This window comes from Stegastes partitus, unplaced genomic scaffold (assembly GCF_000690725.1).
Source record: "Stegastes partitus isolate 25-593 unplaced genomic scaffold, Stegastes_partitus-1.0.2 Scaffold408, whole genome shotgun sequence".
Classification (NCBI taxonomy): Eukaryota; Metazoa; Chordata; class Actinopteri; family Pomacentridae; genus Stegastes; species Stegastes partitus.
Window position 1 is genome coordinate 411,614 of NW_007578139.1, and position 23,302 is coordinate 434,915.

Here is a 23,302-nt window from a genome sequence, read left to right on the forward strand (position 1 = left end):
GTGAGTACACTCCCGTGCGATATCACTTCAATGTTAAATGATAAGATATTGCATCAGCTCTCAACAGTTGCATTATTTCTACGCCTCAATTCTTTAAAAAGACGGTACTGAAAATATAGGCTCCATAGTAGAAACTCAGTGCAACAATAGTGAAAACACCTGGGATTACTGAACCTAACAGAGTACACCTGGGATTTCCAATTAGCCTAATTGCATAAATGAAGTTCTAAAATCACCTGTGAACACTAGAAGTTTCTCAGTTTTAGACTCATGGACTGTGTCTATCTGCATGTCTGCATCATGGCTCCACATGGAAAAGAATTCTCAGAAGAACTGAAAATCTGATTGTGAGACTTTGCAAAGGGAAAAAAACACAGTAAGATGGGTGACCAACTGAAATCAGTGGAAACACAGTCACAGCAGTATTTATAGAACGAGCCACGGTACCACTAATCAGAGCTGCAGCAGCAGTCCTCCTAAAATGACGCCACAGACAGTACTTTACTTGCACGGACTAGTTCTCGGCAGGTAAGTGCCTCAGAGTTGACACAGGGGTTATCAGTGGCAATCTGAGCTCCTGTGAGAGCTCAGGCAGTACGAAGGGCAGCGCACAACATAAGCCCGTATGTACAGCATCTAAGGAAAGAAAAAAAACCTTTGAAAAGAAGTCTGATTGACTATTGTGAGCACATTCGTTGGTCAGATGAGCCCAAGATGAATTAGTTTGGCTTAAATAGGGTGCAGCATGTCTTGCACAGTGGAAGCACAGGCCTGACAGTGAAGCACATAGGTGTGAGTGTGACGATATGTGACCAAATGAGTGTCAGAAGTGTTGGGAGGGTGACATTTATCGATGGCACCATAAATGCCTGTGCATATAGAAAAATGCTGGCTGAGGAGATGACTCCCGGTCTGCAGAAGCTTGGCAGGAGACAAATATTCCAGCATGAGAACCGTCCAAAGCCCACTGCCAAAAACACACAAGAGTTTCTAATCAAGATAAAAGGGAAAACCATGACCTGGCCAAGGAAGTTGCTGATTTGAGTCCAGTAGAAATAGCGTTGTGCTACTCATAGTATCGAAAATAAATATAAGTATAGGAAGCATTAAAAAAATGAAAGATTTAAATCTCAGCGATGGGTTTTTGTTGCACTGTAGGGCCTGTATTTATAATGTAAAAAATCTAGTTTTTGATAATAGCAGATGGCCTACTGTACAGTTTTGATTGGAATCGCTTTCATCTGACAAACATGAAGCAAGGAAACATCTAGCCTGGCTGAGGCCAACAAAGTGGCCAATAGCGACAGGGCCTAGAAAGGTACCTACCTAACAGAGATCTCATGTATGTATTCTATACAACAACCGTGAAAAGGTCACTACACCAGGGCCAAGACATTGTGAAACCTCCCACACACACTAAAAAAAAACTCATGGTGACATTTTTACGCTTCGTTTTTATGCGACTGACAAATAAAATGAGATTTAATGTGCTGTTGACTGATGACTGGATGAACTTTAGAGGTGATGGTGTGCATATTTTTACACCTGTTCCAGTCTTTTATGCTAAGCTAAACTAACTTGCTTCTGACTGTAGCTTGGTCGTTACAGAAAAGCTGCACAACTGGCAGTTTCATCGTTGTAAGAATACAAAATGAGCTTATTTCGCAAAATGTGAAAAGAAAAGAACATTTGAATTGCACCTGTTAATCTAGAGCCACTAGAAGTTATAAAATGACTACAGCTAACAGCTACAAAATTTGAAAATGCTTTTCTGTAGGTTGGATTTAAAAAGGACCGTGACTCCAGTAACATGTTTTAATATTGTTCTAAGGTGTGGCTTGTCTGTTTGCAGAAAGCTAATCTCAGTTTAGGGGTGTGGCCACTCTGTGTTGCTTTAAGGTGAAATAGTGGATGACCAAGCATTTACTGAACCAGGTGGAATCCAATAAAACTCAGGTGGGGTTTGAATGCTTTCCAGAGTCTGCAGTGATGTAAAAATAAAAGAATCTCATCATCGTAGCAATGCAGCAGAGAAACACATACGCCATTCTGCCGTTACGCAAAAATGGCATCCCCGGCACCCTTGCTGACACTTTCCTTGTAAACACCACATATTTATCTAATTTTAACACACGGTGGACTGAAAAAGCCACCGTGTTGCTGTGAATAAAAGATTTACAGTGATGGCGACAAAGAGAAAGATTGAGAGGGAGGCCGGGGCAGCCTGCCAGGGCACGGATGAGCTCATTGTTGAAACAGGGATTTCCACATTTCCATGTCTGTGTGCCCCATGCCATGACACAGAGCTCGAAAACAAGAGCGGGGAGGAAAGAGAGGGGGGATCACACACCCAGTAATGTAACACACACACACACACATGCACTAAACGAAAGGAAACGATGTGTATGATTTATTTATCTCAGGCTGCAGGATGTCAGGAGAAAAAAAACAAAACAAAACACAAGAAACATGGGCCTCAGTGATGTAGATCATAGTTTAATTGTCCTTTTTATTGTTATACACGCGCGCACACATCCCTGACACTACATCACAGTGCAGCCCAGCACACTTTGACACACATACAGACAACAAGAGTGCACATATTTTGCAAATGCAGCCGGGCAGAGTTGGAATGGATGGCAGCCACACAGCAAAAGCACACAAGGAAGGACACACACACACACACAACCAGCTCTGGCTCCATTGCTGTCAATAGGGCTAGGCCTGCACGGTTCCCATGGCAACCCCCCTGGCCCCTCCCTTTCGCTTGCAGGGGAGGTGTTTTGAAAGTTTCCCAGCGTGTTTGTGCGTGTGTGNACACACACACACAACCAGCTCTGGCTCCATTGCTGTCAATAGGGCTAGGCCTGCACGGTTCCCATGGCAACCCCCCTGGCCCCTCCCTTTCGCTTGCAGGGGAGGTGTTTTGAAAGTTTCCCAGCGTGTTTGTGCGTGTGTGTGCGCGCGCGAGGTGGGGAGAAAACCAGAAAGGGGCGTGGAGGCCGAATCAACTCCGAGAAGTAAAACACTCTCGCCTGCACTCCTCAGCTGGCCTCCAGTGACAGCAGCAGCAGCAGAGTCTGTGAGCTACCAGATCAGGTGAACACACCCCAGCAGAGCGGGACTCCCGACCACCTGTGCGCCATGGAAGAAGACGCGTCCCACGCCGAGGCCACCAGCGTCTCCAGCAGCACCCACACCCTCCCGCAGCAGCCGCAGCAGCCGCAGCAGCAGCAGCAGCAGCCCGAGAACGCGGAGCTCCTCATCCCGAGCTTCGGCGCCTCCTCCGCCCCGTCCTCCCCAACCCCGACCAGCACCCTCTCCCGGCTGGGTCTGAAAAGCCCCACCAGCCCCACCGGCCCCGTGGCGCCGGGCAGCCCGGTGGACCGCGGCCAGGTGAGCGCCATCACCGTGGTGGCGCTGCTGGACAAGCTGGTCAACATGCTGGAGGCGGTGCAGGACAACCAGCAGCGGATGGAGCAGCGGCAGGCCGAGCTGGAGGGCGCCGTGAAGGTGGTGCAGGGGGACGTGACCCGCCTGTCCAAGACCCACATCAGCACCTCCAACAGCGTGAGCAAGCTGCTGGAGAGATCCCGCAAGGTGAGCACGCACCTGAAGGAAGTGAAGGAGCGCATGGACAAGCAGGCGGTCCAGGTGAAGAAGCTGGAGGCCAACCACAACCACCTGCTGAAGAGGAACAACTTCAAAGTGCTCATCTTCCAGGTGAGGGGAAGGGAAGAGCACACACACACACAGAGGTTATTATTTCTAAAGGAGCATTACACTGATTTTAGCCATTAGGTTCAGTTTATGCATCACTGGGATGTGGCTCAAAGCTAAATTTGATAAGTTAGGCCTATTTCTGCTTGGGAATAATACAATATTTGGACCAGGTAGAAAGCCAGTGTTACAAACTAGAGATGTGAGCTTTAAAAAAAAAAAGAAGTATGCCATTAAGTTGCATTATGGGGAATAAATATCTCTCATTATAAAATGGCTCCTTTAAAGTGAATGAACTCCTCCTGAGGACTCTCGTCTGTGTGTGTGAGCGATATTTGCATTCGTATTTGACTGCCCTAGTGGGTGTGTGCACATTTATCGTGCACCTGGTTGGCACCGACACGTGATGCATTTTTAAGGTGAACAATGCTTTCCATTACATTTTCAACACTTGGAACTTGTTGGACCAGATTTCAAATAAACACACAGTCGAGTGCACAAATAGAAGATGCCAAAAAAATGCAGAGTACAATCCAGTTATTTTTGAGTGAAGGTCTTCACACACACACATGCGGCTGTGGATGTGTGTGAGAAGAAGGGTGTGTCTGGGAATGGAGCTTCGCAGGATAATAGAGGAGGGCTCAGACGCTGCCTTTGACTGGATCTGTTTACACCCCACAGTCATAATTCAGACAGACAGATGGTTTCTGGATGGATTTTCCACTTTAACTGCCATATCACACCTGTGAGGGTAAAACTCGACACTGACGCAGAAAAAGGTGTCAAACTTTTTTTTTTTATATTCTAGAGGAAATTGCGAGTGGAAAGTATGATGAATGTCCTCGGGTTAACCAGGCCTCGCTTATCTCACAACATAAAAAGAGCTGAAATTTCTTTTGTTTGCCTAACCTGCACTCTTGATCCGCAGATAACAGCTGAGTTTATTGTGTCAAACAGTTGCCGAATTAAAGCTGCATTTGACACATGCGTTTCCATTCAGCCGATAAACAAGATTCGGGCGTCATCTCCGGAGTTTGCTGTGTGCATGTAGGACTCCTCGTACATGCTTCTGTGTGTGTGTGTGTGTTGGTACATCTGAGCGTGTGCGTACAAGTGTGTATCCAGGTAGTGAAAAGGGGGGGCATTGTTGACACAGCCAGAGTCACAGCGAGCTCTTAACCGCTGCTGTTATCTGGTTTCCCAGGTACTGAGGCTCTGTTGTTCAAATGCAACAGATGCCAAGACCTTACTCTGCGCAAGTTGGCTCTGTGTGACTGCGGGCGAGGCACCGTGGATCGATTGGATTGAATTCTCTGGCAGTTTTTTTGTGTGTGTTGGAAGGGAGTGACCTGTTGCTTTGGAGATAGCGAGAGTGAACGGTGCTGCTTGCTTTCAATGTTGACTTTCATGTGATATGTATCCAGTTTTCCCGGCGTATTGTACTCTACCTGTATGAAATCCACATTATTAAAGTATAAAGAAGCATATTTTAAAGTTTGCAGTGCCTGTCACGAGCAATGTGTGGCTTACGGGCTTATTTTTAAAGTGCATTCCTGACTTTTGATGGATTTTTCCTCCAATTCTGAGTCAAACTAGAAGTAGAGGCTTTTGTAAATGGGCGTAGTAGGGCCAGGTATGGCCTCCAGGGCATGCGTGCACTGCATGTGTGTGCGTGCAGTTTGCCCAGTGGATGTTACGCTGATGTGTCGGGTCAGGTGTATGCAGTTTCAGAGCTAAATGAGACTCGGAGTGCTCGAGGGAAGTGGGTAATAAAAGGAGTAAGTGCAGGCCTTGTTCCCTCTCCTGTGTGGACTTTTTCTGTGCCCATCACTTTCTGCCTCACCTAATCGCTTCATCTGCTGCCTGCATTGTTTCTTTATTTTCTTCCATGCGATGCTGCGCTCTTGATTTTCTTGTTGGGTATTTGTTTGGTTAATGTTTAAAAGCCACTGCTACTTTCTCACAGCGCTCCGTCTCTCTGTTGCCGTCTTTTAAACAAACTCCAACTTGGATGTAATTACTTTTCTCTCTTTGGTCAAGCCACCTGTCCTGGTTCCCTGAAACTACACAAAAGCACATGCTGCACGCCTCACGCTGCTCTTTGATAACGCGCATTTGCTGCACACCCAGGAGCCGTACTCCCAGCCCCGTGGCTATCGGCCGAGGGGCCCTCCTTCTCCTCGTCCTCCTCCCCCTACCCGCTCCACAAAAATTGATGCAAAACACTCCTCGCCCTGTACGTGCCAGCTGAGGTGGAAACACAGAGGGCTTGTGGGTAAACGCTCACTGTTGCACAGAGCGGGGGTCCATACCAGCTCCGGGCTTTGGCCACGGTCGGTCAGAAATGACAGTGCTGTCTGCCGCTCGGCTGCATTCCTGTGCATAACAAGGACTAATGAGGACTTAATTACCGCTGCTTGGGCCTTGTTTGTTTGTTTTTGTGCACCAGTGCTTTTCCTGTCTCCACATGGCTCTCCCCTCTCTGGGCCTTTTCTGTTGGGACACATGCAAAACTCGCACAATTCCCAGCCATGTGAGATTCCACCGTGTGCAGTGTCAGGACTGTTTGGAGAGCTGAAACGTTGCGTTGCAGATATTTTCTGTTATCTGTCACACGGACTCATTTCAAAGGCTCTTTTACCTGAGAGTTTAAATATCAACAATTGCCTCGGAGATCTTACATCTTATCTGAATTTGCATCTGCGTGGCATTTCGCATGAAATACGTCGCATTTGGAATTTAATTTCCTGCGACAGAAGCCATTTATATCCGAGAAGATCATAATGTTCTCATCCGTTTCATCGCAACAAACAAGTCAAGCACAATGGCAAACTGACTTTGAATGCTGTGAGGATTTTATTTGTTCCGTCACTTTGCATGTGTAAGCCCAAGTCACAGTTTTGTGATACATATATATATACTTAGTAAAGGCTGATACTGTAATTTTTGGGACTGATTTCAGAGTTCCGGAAGTGAAAATTTGAGATTTTGACCAATGTTCTCTTTAAATACACAGATTGGTGGCAAATTAGAGGAAAAACCAAAACGAAGGGTTTTATTAGGGTGCAGCTTGTCAACTCTCAAGGACTCTATTGGAGGAAAGGAACACTAGTCTTCCAAAAGATATTTCTTCATTTGGTGTTTTGATGATCGTGATGGCGAGTTCTGTCTGAACACATTGATCCTAAACCTTCCATAGGTGTTCAAACACCAGTGATTCACATCATTTTCATGCTCATCAGACCATACAGTGGCCCCTTGTGCTCTATGGATGGTAGCATTGTCCTCCTGCCATCAGGGTAGAAATGCTTCCATCATATGATAATGTTGATCACTCACAACGACTTTGTGTTGATTTGCAGTGACCCTTCCCTCTAAAGGGTTGAGTGAACTCACAATAAGCCGGTAAAATGCCCTCCACAACAAAACAGCACCACCAGATCCCCTCACTGTAGGGGTCAAGGGTTCAAGTTGTAATCAAAAGGGAAAATTATGAGGTGATCATTAATGAACTTTATAGGAACATATTTCACAAACTATCAGAATGACAGTGCTTGTCTCTGCTACATGTGCTGCAGACAGTGAGTTGGAGCCGCTCTGCTGGACAAACTATGCAGTGAAACCATTTCTAAATTACTTTTTCTGCATTATGCTCTGTTCAAAACAATCAACACATCTGAAAACATGTGCAAACACCGATATATCTGTGACAGGCCACTATAACAGCATATTGTTTGGCTGGTAATTTATGAGTATTTTCATCTGGCTCTAATATTTAGCAGCGAGAATAGTGTTGTGTGGTTCTCGATGGGATGGCAAGAGAATGTTTAGTGATTATCTGGGGTTTTTTGGGATCCCAAGTCGCAGAGAGGCGGGGAGTGACTCTCACACACTGTCACGGTCGCACACTATCAAAGAACACTCATATCACTTTTCAAGGAAACAGAAATAGACTCCCCGGCCAAAGCAAACACAATGGCGAAGTAGGACTGAGGTCATTCGATGCTGCATTTTTTACTCATTTAATATGTAAAAAAAACTGTAAACATTCCAGATTGTCAAACAACTTTTCCGTCTCTCACCACATTCAGATTCATTGCTCGCTCCAAAATGTGTTTGCAGAGGTTTTGAGTGATCGGCTTTACATCAGTCCTTTTGTTTGCTTTGCTACCAGTCGTCATGGGACTGTCGTGTAGCGACACTTGACCAAAGGTTGGGACTTAATCTTAGCTTTCAGCAGCAGGAAGTGAAGGTTGTTTTTTCACTGCTGCTCTAAAATGGAAGACAAACTGGTAGCGATGTGCCCAGCCTCGCCCAAAACTTTTGACGTCACTGTAGTCTTAATGGCACGGAGCTGAGTAGACTGGGGTTAAAAAGGCAAAGCAATGGACTAATAGTAAGTCGATTTAAGCTTCAAATGCAACACAACCAATGCTTTACTCAAATTAAACCCTTTAAGCCAAGAAGAAGCAACAGCATTAGAGAAAACAATCTTATCTCCCCCAATAGGATATGTAATGTAATAGGTGGAACTAGATATTGGAGGGTGACTGCAGTACATACTGTGTACGTTCACTCTAGAATCTCTAAAATCATATCCATTCCCACAAGCTGGAGCAGGCCGCTGGCTGCAGGCTACAGCTGAAATTTGTTCTGTGACTCCTTTTTTTTGAGGTGATATATTACACCAGCTTCCAGCCAAAAGCGGTGCATTCAGACAAGCTGCGTGTCACCAAGCTTTACCTGTGCAGCTGTTTAGTGGGCTCAAGTTAAGTTAGTTGGTGCTTACTTTAACTTATGCAGCTGTTGCCACCATAAAGACAAAATGGGTCTGTGTGTGTGTGTGACGCAATTTGTTTTTTTCTTTCTTTTATCTACTCCTGCTGACTATAACCTGTAGTGCGAGGAAAGTAACAAGCAAGTTGCAGTAATTTTTGTTTTGCTTCGCAACAAGTGGTGTAAGTTGTGTAACAGTATAATCCCTGACAGTAACCCTTCATTACCTTGACAGGGCTCCAGCATGCAACCAAAAATCTGCCAAGTGTGACTAGACAGTCTCATTGGTTGCACCAGTGCGCCTGACATCGAGCCGGTCAGTCTGTGTGTGTGTTTCTGGGTGGCCCGCCCAGGTAGTTCAACTTTCAACTGACATAAATCTATCATAAGCAGGTTTAAATCATTTCAGACTAACTTTAGGTGACGCAGTTTTCTGACTTGCACGGCATCTAGCAGTGCTTGCTGGTGCATGTGAGGTGTTTCGGGGACATCTGTAAATTGTAGCATCAGATAACAACCCGGGTTATGCTCTACCCCTCTAACTGTATGAAATGTCACGTCGGCCACGAAGCACCATCCACTACCACGAATAGATTCTCAACCTGTGGAAACATGAGCTGTAATAATGCAGCCAACACTATGCGCTGCATTTACTGCAAAGAGTGCAACCAAAACTTAACCAGGAACAGAGTTTTTTTCTTTTGGAGCATCTGGATGGAGATGTTTAAGAAGTTAGAATCTCACCCAAACGACATACTGCAGCAGTGAGGAGTCAGAAATAATTGTAAAATTGAACACTGCTTATAATATAGCCAAAGAAGAGCTACCTTTGACTGAAGACCCCTCTGGTGACAAGTTTTTCTTTTGCCACGCGACATGTCTGTGTGATGTTTTCATATGCCTGAAGACACATCGTGAATGAAAGAAAAAGTCTTCAACAGAGATGAATATCTTCTATCTTGAAACCGCAGCGTAGCGGAGCAAGGATTCAGACTTGTGGGGTTTTATATCTAATAAAAGAAACGATTCTGTCAACTTGCAGGGTGGGACTCTCTCTGTCATTATTCTTTTTTTGGTATTACAACTTAAAAGTGTGCAGCGTAGAGTAGTTTTTCAGTAGAGTCATAGGTGAGCTGGTGTGCCGAGCTGCAGCGAGTGGAGAGGTGCTAGAGGGGAAAGACTCTGCAACTTCATATATCTACACTTTTTAAAGGAAGCAACAAAGTAGAGTTACATCTAAGCCGTTATAAGGCACAGAGGGATTATTTTCAGAGTTTAAGAGGTTTAATCAATAAGGGACCTTTAAGTCTCAGATCATCTTTATGAGAAAAGAACGGTTTCAATCTACAAAACATTTCTCTGCATCTTCATTCCTGTTTACAGTCATTTACATAATGTGTTGAGAAGTTGCCCACATGCATTGGAACTGACAAAAAAGTAGCACTTAAAATGAGCAAGTCTGTGCCGAAAGGTGAAAACTTCCAGGTGCATCTAAGGTCTGTGCCGTGCAATCCAATGTCAGAAGTTAGTCTGGAGTCCTGGTTGACATTCTGACAGCCAGGCTTATTCGCTGTTTGATGTTGTAGTAGGTGTGAGGGCACAAGATGTGTTCACTTGGATAGGGTCTGCAAAAATAGGAGAAATCATTCCACTGAGTTCTGCGTTTTTGTTACGTTCTGAGTTTTGTTCAGAGTTGGAGAACAGAGCTTAACTAGCTATTGATGGTCCATGAGTAACCTGGGGTCACAGGCCGGCGACTGATTAGAAAAACAGTGTCTGGTGTTGTACTTCTGTCTGTGGCAAATGACAGGGGAGTGGAAGATTTGGAGCTGTTCCAAGAATACATTATCATTGATTATAAATCAGTGTCAGATAGTAAACATCTCATTCCAGTTGAGCGAGATTGAGATAAATACAGAACCTGTGCTTTTCCAGCTGTGGCACATCAAAATGCATTAAACAGACCTATTAAGTTTACCACAAATCTTGTTTAATACCAATACCAGTACTACTATTTAGACTCCATATAAGGAAAAATCCAGCAGCACACAAGCGTTGACTTTCATGCGTTTCGTCCTCCACAGTGAGATTCAAAGTATTTTTAGAAAAGCGCTGTCGGATGCAAGACTCTAAAGTATGTAAAACTGGTCTCAGTGATAATAGTCTAAAATGGTTGCGCAGCCTTTAAGGCATGCTTTCTAAATGAACAATGAAGTTTGTTTACAGCGTGGATTCCCGCTTTGTTATCATTCTTATTTTCCCTTTGGGGTTCATTCCTCAGATAATCCTCTGGGTTTTCTGACGACGCAAAGTAAAAATGGCAGAACAGTGAGGCAGAGATAAATATAGAGGGAGGAATGATGAGCAGAGGGGAAGGAAAGGGCAAAGTGAATATGCGGCCAGCGTTTGGCGAGTAATGGTAATAGTAGAAGAGCGAGTTTGGATAAGAGATTGCGCTACAAACTGCACGGACGAACTATTGTATATTCATGCGGATGGGTTAGTATCACCTTAAGTGCTTGCTCTTCTTCCTAATGCCACATTCAGGTTTGACAAGTCTTGCTGTGCTCTTTCAGTGTCTTCGGCAAAGGCGAGTCTGCTGCAGCAGGTTCCTGGAGGAAAATACCACTTTCAACACCTTTTTAATAACACAGCCAAGTGGTGATAATGTTAGAGAGTCTGAGCGAGCATCCACAACAGAATGAGAACGTGTGATTGGGCTTTCTAGCTTGACTATTCATGTTTTAATTGGGTTGGTGTTTTTTTTTTTGTTTTTTTTTTCTTCCCGTGCTATGTTGCCACAAGTCCTGTTTATAGCCTCCCAGCAAATCCCATGATGCAGTGCGCTTTATTGTTTTTGGAAGTTTCAGAACCGGATGTTTTCCAATATACCACAGATCTGTTAAGATAGCAAAGCTGTTTTTCCACACTCACCTGTGTTAGACTTTCATACCAGCAGCATGACAAGTTAGGTGGAGGATGGGATTTGTCAAACTTTTTAAAGAAACTGGGAGTTTTGGTGCCGTGTTCTGCCAAAATTACCCAGCTTCCTATTTTGGGATTGGAAAAAAATGAACTAAATATAGCCTGTTGGCGCCGCTGTTAGACTTCAGGACTCCATCCACTGGTTTGCTCCTTGACTTTTAAGACCCAACGAATCCCTTGACTCTACATCTATTGCAGGAAGAGGGAAAACAATTGCCATTTTACCTCTCACTGTTCTCGGTTCTGAAGTAAAACATGAAAACACGACGTATCTCGAGATAACGTGATGACTTTCTGGCTTCACTGCGGACACACGCCCTTTGACCTCCATGGGGGGGTAAACATTGTGACAATTGTACATAGCCTTATCAGAAATGCTCGCGGTATCTCCATGCAGCGCTTATCAAACAATGGTTCGGATACACACGGTATGGGATTGAGAGTTGACGGAGATTAACATAGCCGTGGTGCAGAGTCAAAACTAGAGCTGTATATGTGCTGGAATGCGGTGGTGACACTGCTGAAGACATTCTTTATCGCTTTTGCATCATTCATCACGGAAGGGCGGCGCGAGATAAGCTGTGAAAGTTAAGCGATGTGATTCAGAGGAAATGCAGTAAGTGACAAGGCGCTCGCCCGTGGAGTTATTGTAATGAATACCGTGCCACGTATATGGGATTAATTAGGAGAAGTCGGGACAGTATATCACAGAATATGAAACACATCATCATCACGCAGTGCACACCGACTGCTACCCTGGAAATTATGTGTTGCGTAAAGAGGTTTCCTCAGACCTGCAGCCTCATCATTTATGTCATGAGGAATAATGGTAGCCTCTCCAGGTTGCAACCATCTCCGTTCCACCGGCACGTCAGCACGATATCGCGCCTGAATTGGTTATTGTGCTGTGTGATTACGCAAGCTCGCAGGGCCAGTAAACATGCCGTGTTTTCTTTTGGTGAGGCAGATTATGGGAGGGGTGCGAATGCGAGAGAATGCCCTAACTTGTTATGCAAAGCCTCATTGATATTAGGCCAAGAGGCATGATTCAGGATTGGCAAGGAGGTGCTGACAAGATATTTATGACACTTCATAAAAATAAAATTACTTCCCACAATTTAAGCATACCTGGTACGGTGGTGCATCTTAACAGGTGTCGGTTCAGAACATTCTACATTTACTGGTACATCTTATATAGATTTAAGCCCTCTGTCTGCAGCACACTGAAAGTTTATCGTGTTTTGTGGTGACACAGTCCCATGACAAATAGCAGGATTCCATTTCCTTTCCTTCCTTTCCTCCTTCCTTCCTTCCTGTGTCCACAGATGGCTCTTGGTGCGCCCTGGGACGGGGGGCGGAGGGGGGCGTCGCGTTACGCAACAACCCCGGGTTAGGGCGACCTGTAATACAACTCCCTGCACTGCAATGGAAGGGATGTGCTGTAATCAAAACATATGCAGATGAAGGCAAATTTGCACAATCACATTCAGGTAGAAATGGTGCCGCCATTGTTCCCTGAATGAATGCAGCGGGGGCTGGAGACGGCGGACAGTGGGTTGTTTGAACATTTTGAATGAGGTGGGTTCTATTACAGATAAAGAGGAGAGGATAGGCAAATGTGAGAAGAGGAAATTATTCTAAACTTTTGTCAAGAAATAGTCTTTCAATCAATAAAAAATATCCATTCACAGTCTCTTTCCTCTCTGGTCATTGTATAAAATTAATTGCAGGGGACTTGACAAGAGCACATGTGTGTGTGCTGCTTTACCCCCAGAGACACCTGACTCACTGAGCACACCTGAGCCAGACTCACCTGGCAGGATTAAGGAAACCTCCATTAGTCTTGTGAAGTGCCAGGAAAGCACACCTGGTCAGATTCGGAGTACATACACTTCAATGCACATGTGCAAATTGCAGCATTATGGGTCATAAGGGTAAATTTGTAGCTTCATGTCTGGAAGTGTTTTGGATCTGAGCTTGACTTGAAAAGTGTAACTCAAGCTGTATCAGTGGATATGGTGAGTGAGAGATGAAAGTAGGTGCAAAGAAGCAGTATAATACCAACTTTTTTATCATTTTTATGTGTTGATTAATTGAAAATCACAAAGCAAATTAAAGAATAATTGAGTTTTGCTGTGGTTGTATTCTGTGCGACTGAACTATAGGGTATGCTAATAAGCTCACACTGAGGGTAACATGCTGCTGAGGAGATTTAATGTCATATATTCAGTCGAGCTGCAGGGATTTATTGATTAGTTGTCAGCTATTAATTATTTTGATAAACAACCAATCAGTTTGAAGTTTTTTTCAGGAAAAAAAAAAAGTTTAAATCCTCAAATTTTAGCTTCTTAAATGCTTTCTGCTTCTTTCCTCCTCTATGACAGTAAGCTGAATCTGGGTTGTGATCATAACAAGACATCTGAGGACGTGCTCTTGGATTTTAGGGAACACCAATATTGACATTGAAAATTAACAGATTAATCGACAATAGAAGTGATTATTAGCTGCAGCTCTAATATTCAGCTTCTCGCTCATCTGTGCCTGACACCAAGCGCAGAAGGTGATGGCAGTGTCATTAGTTTAGCAGGCATGTATGGCACTAGATGAAAGGTCAGAGGATTATAGTTATTAAAAAATCATCCCCAGGGCGACGGGAATGCCTGTCAATATCTGTGATGCGAAGTGGAAAGTCAGTGGATCAGTAAAGTCCGCTGGATTCACCCTCTGGGGATCATGAATATTGAAGATGCTGTATTCGCATGCAAACAAAGAAGAGAGGGGAGATGCAAAATAGGCAGTATAGGGTGTCATGACACATAAACAGAGACACTCACTGAGTAACACGAGCCCACTGGAGCGCTTTCACTCGGTTGCAGCTCCATCGTGCCCCGCCCTGATCTCACTGCATTTGAGTGAAGCCAGCGACGTGCCTTACATAAGCTCTGGCTTTGTAACACCTTGCAGGACTTGCAATTAGACGGCAATTCTACCATGCAACTGTTAAATGAGATCTCGAACTGCGTTGCGTAACCAAAATATCTTCTGAAGTGTGTTCTCTTTAATGTACAGTAAACTAGCTGTCACACTAAATTAAATTTGTTTTTTTGGTTTTGCTCTAAATTTACTTTCATTTTCTTTCATCTTGCTCTCCTCAAGAGTTTTTTTTTTTAAAACAATAGCCGGTGTCCTACATGGCTGCACACAAATGCACATTGGCATGCAAACACACACACACACACACACACACACACACACACACACTGTATCACATTCTCAGTAGCTAATGAGTGCTTGCTTAGAAGGTACGTTAATTAACAGGGTTCCCAAGAGAAAAGTGCCAGAATGGGAAGTCCGCACACACACACACAGGACAGATGAGGGTCAAATGGTATTTAGGAAAATTTTGTTTACTGTAGCTCGCTTGCCAAGACTGTTGGGGGTTAAACTGGGGACATGCTGATTTCACACTGTTTTGCTATTCAAGCAGCCAAATACATACTGAGCCACTTCGCCAGTTTAAAAAAAAAAACTACATGAAGCTGAAAAAATTCTGAATGTGATCTGTTTTTCACAGCAAACTTGCTTGCTGGAGTTTGTCAATGCTCGATGAAGCGGTCAATTAAAATCGACATGTGAAGGATTAATGTTATTTATCAGCACGAGGAACACACGAATCAATCAATAAAACGGCGCTACTGCAGCAAGTTTTTCCTGGTTAGTCATAGGTGGGCTCAGTTCTCATTCGTCTTTGAGTTTCAGTTGCTGCCTCCCACACACTTCAGTGCCCACACTGATTACACCAAACATGTTTGAGCCAAATCACAAAGTCTATGGCGTGCCCAGACTGGAGCAGAGGTGTCAAGATTGAGTCTTTACAAACCTTCACGCCGCCAGACAATCACGGAAGATTCGCCTTCATTATCAGGGAGTGCTCCGCTGGGGTCAGGAGAGGCCGTATTGGCTCTAAATCTTCTAATCATGACTGGTCAGATTTAGGTGGGTTCGTAACCCTTAAGCTATCTCACATTTCATGCTGATTAAAGCTGCCCGCCTCTATCTGAAGCACAGAAAAGGGAGATAAGAATAAAGCCAGAGGTATCATCTTCCGAGAAGCAAGCTTTCTTCGTTTTTCTGTAACCTTTTATACGTTTAATAGAAAAGCCGTCTCCCACAGACTCACATTCTGATTTGAGTCTGCATGAACATGTTCTGATCTCGGCGCTCTCTGTGGGTGTGGTGAGTGTCAGACCTTGCAGCAAAATAGGGCATTGAGAGACTGCTCTTTCAGATACAACAGTAGGGCGCTACAGAGAACACGACTCAAAAGGGGGATTACAGTTAAACCAAATGAGATGGTGGTAACTAGAGCTGTTCCCCAAGGTACTACCTTTTGTCTTTTTGAATTTCAAGTTACAAACCTGCAGTGCCATCATGAATCCCAGCTTTTTTTTTTTTAGGTTAAAAGACATACCCTAGTGGCTGGTGGTGGTAAGAGAGAAAAAAAAACCTGTCCACATTCACAGAAGACCAGTTCTGTGATGTTTTACAGATGAGAAACATCAGAAAAGAAAAGAAATTATTTAGAGGCGACACCAGTTGAGGAGCAGTATGTTTAATTTATCAGCATTTCTATTCTACTGTCTATTATGCTGTATAATCTTAACTTCTAAAACATTTATTGTTTCTTTCTCTTTCGCTTGAAAACGCGTCCCTGTTTTTAGAGTTGTGCCTTCAAGAGCACGCTGACAGATTTACTGCCATTAGCTGGGAGATACCACACATGCTTGGCACACACCTGAACTGTGAATCACAGCTGCATGCTTGAGATCAAGGCAGGAGATATCAGGTGTCTGCAAGGTGGTGAAAAATTAGGGTGTTTTTTTGCATGGCTTTTCATTTTTCTCAAGAGCTATGTGTGACACTGAATTTTTTAAGGCGTCCTAAGGGGAGCACTGCAAACTGCAGTGGATCAGGGTGAAACAGCGGCAAGATGTAATCTGAGTGTTCATTTCAAATTGCCACAAGGTCCTTATGCAATCAGGAAAATGCAGAGAGTGATACAAAAGCTGTGGGAAGTGGTTGTTTGAGTGAAACACTTGGATAGTCGACTGTAACAGATCACCTCTTCTGACAATATTGATTGAACATTTTTTATTTACAAAGGGAGTTATGGGTTTGTAGTTTACTTAACAGACTCACAGCATATTTTACATGCTTAACACAGTCTTATCTCGTACATTTTCATAAAATACAATAGTGCTTCAAAATCCCCTTGAATGGCCTTGAATACATATTGCACTACTGTCCTTCCTAGCCAAAAAAAAAAAACATACCAGTGTTGGTAATGAGTGATGTATGATCACTCTTCTCAACCATCTGGTTGGCCCAGTCCTTAAGGATGTTAATGACACCCCAAGGAAGACACATTGCACAGTCCTTCAACAACTTTAAGCATTCTTTTGCCTTAAGCACTCTTAAAATGTCTTAGGAGCTGCCATGCATTCTTTGAAATGCACTCATACTTTAATGAAGACTCATTCTTACATATGTGTGCTGCAAAGAATCAGCTAGTGTTTACACTACATGTCACGCCAAAGGGTGCCAAGGGTGAGTAGGGGCTGACGGTGGCGCTTCGTATAGTTTGAGGTTAAGCATCTCAAAAATGAGTTCCTCCACCACTGATCTGTGTCTTTTCATGACAATTAGTGCAATTAACACCAACTAAATCAAGCCTTTACTGGATTTAATTTGTCATGGGCAAGTAAAAGTAGTTAATTCACCCATACGTAGGCGTGTTTTGTGGACTGTACATTAATATATACTTTACACAGTGCTACGTTAAGTCTACTCAAAGCCAAGAATGCGCTGGTGATACTTTAAGCTGTCACAGGGGGGGCTTGTTTATGAGTATTTCAAATGTTTAGTGGAGTATGTCAACCAGTGAAGCTGCACCTTCACTCTCCACTCACTCTCGGGTGTGAAAGGACATGGGCAATGGGGGTTGGAAACTCTAGCTCATAAATCCCCACTGGAGGGGAACATTGGATGTGTGTGTGTGTGTGTGCCCGCATGTGTGTGTTATTGTATGATTGTGTGCAGATGAGTGGGCACCGAGTCAAAGGGAGGAAGAAAAGAAGACGATAAAACATAGAGAAAAGGCAAGAAGGTTAAACAAATTGAAACTCAGGATATTGAACTATTCCTCTCCATCTCACTCCATTTATGGTGATCAATGCGTTTAAAGATGGATGTTAGAGGCTGAGAGAGATATAAAAGAGAAAATAAAGAGAAGCGTTTGACTCCTGCAAAGAAACAGGTGGAATTCCTCAGATGTCTTGTGGAGAGAATCAGTTAGGCATGCAGAGACTGGTTTCTTCAGTCCTCAGGAGGCCGACCAAGCCAGCGTTTCTTTAACGCAAACTTTTAATTTGCAGTGAATACTTCTTTGACCATGTAAAAGTAGAAATTGCTGCCTAAGAAATATGCATGTGTACAAATGTGTGGTTGAAAGAAGCGTTACTTAAATCACCTTGGTTTACAATTCCATACATAAGATTCATGGCCTAAAGTCTAACCCCTGACCATAACCGGTTTAAAAAAAGATAGCGTTAAAGTCATTAAGCTAAACCTAATTCAATCAACTATATTTTTTGACAACTTAACCAAATGACTGCCCTCTAAATACAACTTCGTCTGTCTTTTTGTTTCCCAATAGGAGGAGAATGAGATCCCTGCCAGCGTGTTGGTCAAGGATTCCCTCAAGACCCCACAACCAAGCCAGTATGATGCAGAGTCCACCCGGCCTAACCCATCTGTCACAGGTTCTGTTGATGGCCTCCGTACCCACGAGGAGGGCCTGCAGACCGTTAGCCTGTCCTCAGATGAGGATGTTGAATATCCAGGACACCGCATCGATGAAGATTACCTGGATTGCGATGCCGCGATGGCCAGTTCCCGTACATTTGAGAGAAGGGCCGACAGGTTCAAGCGCTCCAGCCTGAAGAAGGTAGATAGCCTCAAAAAGGCCTTCTCGCGCCAGAGCATCGAGAAGAAGATGACCGAGGTCACCAACAAGATTGTGCCACCAGAGAAGCGTGAGAAGCTTAAGAAGAGCCTCACCCCCAACCACCCCAAGAGCCCGACCGCCAAGTCGTCCTCTTTCAAGGTGTCGCCAATGACCTTCAACGTCAAGAAGGTCAGAGACGGGGAGACCCCCACGCCAGACATGGGCTCACCTTTGGAAGCAGCCCATGTGGAGATTCCTCCTCTGGGAAGCATGGATGGGGAGATTCCTTTGGCGGAGGTGCACACCATGGAGGGTTATGTGGAGGAGATTCAGGAGATTCAGCTGAGTCCCTCCACTCCAGATAGCATGAAGGCAGAGCTGGCAGTAAATGGAAAAACACCAAGCATCGAGTGTGAGATGAATGGCGATGGTGTTGCTGGCCTCGCAGTTCCGGAGCATGACGAAGATCTTGGCGAGGACATGGAAGAGGAGGAGGAAGAAGAAGACAAACAAAAAAGCCCTGTTGAGATAGCTGCCGATGTCCAGATTGCTGGAGCAACATTTTCCGTGGAGCAAGCGTCTTAATATGTTGAGATTTTGAGCATCAGTCCTGGTTTCCCTTTTTTTTTTTTTTTTCTTTTCTTCAAGTTTCAACGATTACTGAACCCCCAGCTGACACAAGTTTTGCCTTACTGTAACCAGTCCTGTGTTATTGTCATTAGCACCCCTATACACTAGAAACACACTCTGGACTTCCTGACCCTGGACCTTTCCTACAACCACTGCCTTTAATTATCACCAGCACAGTCCTTGACAAACCTTGACATGGTCTGCATTAGCGACTACACCCGACAGTGCACCTCACTAAACGTTCAGAACAAAGCATCCAGTGCGAGTGCTTTGTGAATTGTGTAGTTAAGTGGTCCAAGGAGGACAACATTGCAGCAATACGCCATAACTTATTCTCGTCAACCGGTGCCCACCACTTCAATAGGTGCACATCTCCAGGGCGCTGGACCAACTATCTCCCTCCTGCTGTGTTTATCTGCCTCTGGCCCTCTCTTTCTCACTGACAAATAGCCTCTTTTGTTCTTTGTATAAAAAAAAAAGAAGAAAAAAAAGTAAATCTTTGGCAATGGTGGTACTGCCCACAGCCTGTTGAGGCAGCGTGTTGCCAGGTTGTGCAAGAGTTGGAATGGGGAATTTCTGCATTTTCAGTGAAAAGGCCCTGGGGTGTTTTTTTTTTTTTAGTAGTGGACTAGAGGTTGTTTACTGAGATCTTAGGGCCTGCCCTGCAGAAGCCCTGATCTTAACTAGCAGGTGACTTCAGTAGTCTGAGTGGCTCTATCTTGCCTCCTGTCCTTCGCTCCCAGGTGGGAAATTACGCGTTAGTCCCACAGTGAGATTCGTCTTTCACCTTTCATTGATACATGCAACAATAAATGAGCTGCATCCTATAAAATATACGATCGCCATTTGACCTCAAGCAACTAGCAACCAACATTTGCATCATGGAAAAATAAAGTGGAATAGAGAGGATTTGAACTAGTCAGAACTGTCTTGAAAATCACACCTATTTGAGAAAAAATGTTTAAAAATATTAGGTTACATTATGTTTAGTCACACGGATGCCAATGAAGGACATCACTGCAGGATAGAAGCGACTCTGGATGTAGACAACAATATGTTAGTGACGCAAAGGACCGTGCAGGTTTTAATAGTGAGACACTAAATGTCACTTTTGCAGCTCGTATTCTCCTTTTTGCAGGGCTGCTTTCTATGTTTATGTACAGAAATTGTTGCCTTTTTCTATGTGAGGCACACTACTCGCTAGGTATTTACAGGTTAAACACCATAAATCAGTACAGTACCTTTTTGCCTGCCTTGAGTGTGTGTTCTTATACAGTAAATGTTGTATCTGTGAATTATTTTTTTTTGCTTTACTATATGATTCTCGGGTCTTTATAAGTCGTATTCTTTCAGGCGTCCATAACTTACACGGTGAAGTGTTTACTCAGTTTCATGTTTAAGACACTATCTTTAAAAAAACAAATTGCCAGGGCACCATTACTAAAGCCTCTCTGTTTTATTGCATACACAAACATACTCCTACGGTGCCTTTACCTTGTGCGAGCTGGTGTGAGTAATTGCACTCCTACAGCGATGGATTCCTATGTTTTTGTAGATAAGAGTGAAGGTAAAACATGCCTGAAATTTTTTTTTGCTTTTCTGAGGAAGCCCTTGCAGCTATGACTTTCCCAAGCATAGTGAAGGTTTTTACACCAACTACATAAAAAAAAAAAAAAGTTTAAAGGACGTGCAAATACATCGGTCACAATCAACTTTATGTTTGAAAGTCATGTCTTGAAAGTCGCTATAAAGTGACCTTCCTCTTGTTGCTCACTGTCAGAGCGTTACCAGCCTCAGCTACAGGCTGTCTTGCGCTGTGACTTCCTAAAAATAATGTAGCGAAGTGATACCAGGTGCCAAGGATCCAGATACTAGAGAGGTCAATGAAGTGGATAAAGGCAGAAGGCAGCATTCCTAGCTTTGACGGATGACTCCTGCTAAGCCCATTTTTCATGCTCTTGGCCTCCTTGTTGAGACAGTGCAAAGGGAGGAAGACGCTCTGTGGAGCCACAGGTGTTCTGCCCCCGTAGAAGCTCCTGGGCATGGGCTGGAAGTGGAGGGAGGACAAGGGTGTTGGAGGGGAAGGACTTTGGTTGTTGGAAAAGAGGATGAGGTTGGTTTAGGCATATGTGCGTCTTAGCAGAAAGGTGTTTAAACTGTGAGAGTTTGCAACGCATTAGCTAAAATAATGGGAACTAAAATATGTTTTGTGGATGTAAGCCCGTAGCTTGCACTGCAGGTTTGGGAAACCTTTTTTTTTTCAGTGTGACAATACTCCACATCCTTTAAACTGCTTCTGAAAAATGAGAACAGATAGACAATAGATTCTTAAGTTGGTTTTATTGTGAAAATATGGTGCCCAAAATACTTTATATTTAAACTATGCAAGAAAATTCACTTGTCTACTTAAACTTTAGAGTACAAAAGTTACCCTAAGTGTAAGAAATAACACATTTATATAGCGACTTACTGCTAATTACAACTAAGTGTGTCTGATTGACATGAATGCTGAGAGAATGAATAGCCAATCACATATGTATTGATCTGAACCTACTACATCTCTGCCTTATAGTACATTTAGGGAGGAAAAAAAGTATGTTTTTGTGTAAGAATATAGATTATAATTATATTTTTAAAAATGTATTTTATTTGTGTAAAATCAATGGGAGTAATTAACACAGGAAAGGAAAAAACAATTTAACATACAAATATATGAGTAGGAGTGAAATAATAGGAAAATGGCTGAAACAAAATTGATTTTATTCTTGCTGTTTTACGCTCTTGAGAAATGTAAAAGAAATAAATAATGGTTTATTATTTTTTATTATCCGTCAGGAAACAGGTGTGCTCCGCTCAGCTCTGTCATTGAGAATCTACTCTGCAGCTCTCTTATATATAATGGCATTATTAAGTCAAAAAGAATTTTAATACATAGTTTTTTATCATTCAGTTTAGAAGTCAAAGTGAAGGATTTTCACCTTTATCTTTCACTCAAGTCCAAACCGGACAAATACAGAAGCTGGCAAACACAAGAGAAACGCAGCGCATGTTTTGTCCCTGTCCTTGTCAAAGTGCCTTATATGTTACAGAAAATAAACAGCCAACTTTCTCAGTGGGATCTGTAAGAAGATAAATATATAATTAGACATATATGCATTTAAATTACTTGTAAACTGTGTTTAATAAATGTGCTTTATCATTTTGTGGATTTTTTTCTTTTTAATTCTTCTTCTTCTTCTTGTGTATATCACCCAAGTTAAAACAGATCGAACGCTAGGCTCGTGTTTTTTTTTTTCTGCTTATCCATGCAAATGTCTTACTTGGTGATATTCTGTCTCCTCGTGTTATAAAAAATAAATATATACACGTGAATTTGTGCAAAAGTCTGCTTTTCTTTTGATTCACACAGTTAGTTTGGGTCGTTTGTGAGGACCGTGTTTGCTAGAAAGTTCCAACATTCTTTAAGCAATATCAGGAAGTGATACTGTACTAATGTTTTAGCCTGTTCGTTTAGTCCACCGGTTAAGCCAAAGAAGTTTCCCTCGCAGCAGAAGATTCCCTGCCATCAGAGTGTTTCAATGTGCAGGCATTTCTTTTCAAACTTTAGTACTGTATACATCAATAAAGCTTTTTTTTTTAACACTGAGATGTTGTTTTTGGGCTTTATTTGCAGCTCTCATGGCAACAGGTGATGATGTCAAAGTTACATAAATTACAGTCGTTCACGGTCTGTGCGTAATTCATGTTGTGACCTACAGACTCCAGGAAAACATGTAGTTAAACTTGCTGCAGCTTAACCCGCTGCCGGTTTGGAAATTACCGTAGGTCTGGGTGCTGTACTCTAGTGAACCAAAGAGCAGGTAATGGGGCAGTGGAGTCAAGAGAAAGGAGCGGTTCAGCGGCACAACCCTTATTTACTTTACATGGATTCAGAGTGCTCTATAAGAAATTAAGATTAGATATAGGTGATGGGACCTGAGCCAGGGTGGAGATTTGCTTCACAGAATATCATTTTTATTACTTAACCACAGCACTATCGAATCATAAAAATAGCTGAGGTGTTATTTGCTGACACGTTGACATCTGTTTCCGAAATTTCTGCTTCTGTGCCATTGCAAAGTAAATAGAATTTAATTTGCTCTATACTCTCAGAAGTGTTGCAGCAACCTGTCTTTGCATAATAAA

At 43.3% G+C, this 23,302-nt stretch overlaps 1 protein-coding gene across 1 annotated transcript; it reads left to right on the forward strand.

The window, feature by feature from the left end:
* Positions 1-3,045: 3,045 nt before the first annotated feature.
* cavin2a (caveolae associated protein 2a) lies at positions 3,046-22,763 on the forward strand. Its single transcript, XM_008285549.1, has 2 exons — positions 3,046-3,723; positions 18,197-22,763. Exons 1-2 carry the CDS (start codon positions 3,145-3,147, stop codon positions 19,070-19,072), a joined length of 1,455 nt encoding a protein of 484 aa, XP_008283771.1. The 5' UTR covers positions 3,046-3,144; the 3' UTR covers positions 19,073-22,763.
* The last annotated feature ends 539 nt before the right edge of the window (positions 22,764-23,302 follow it).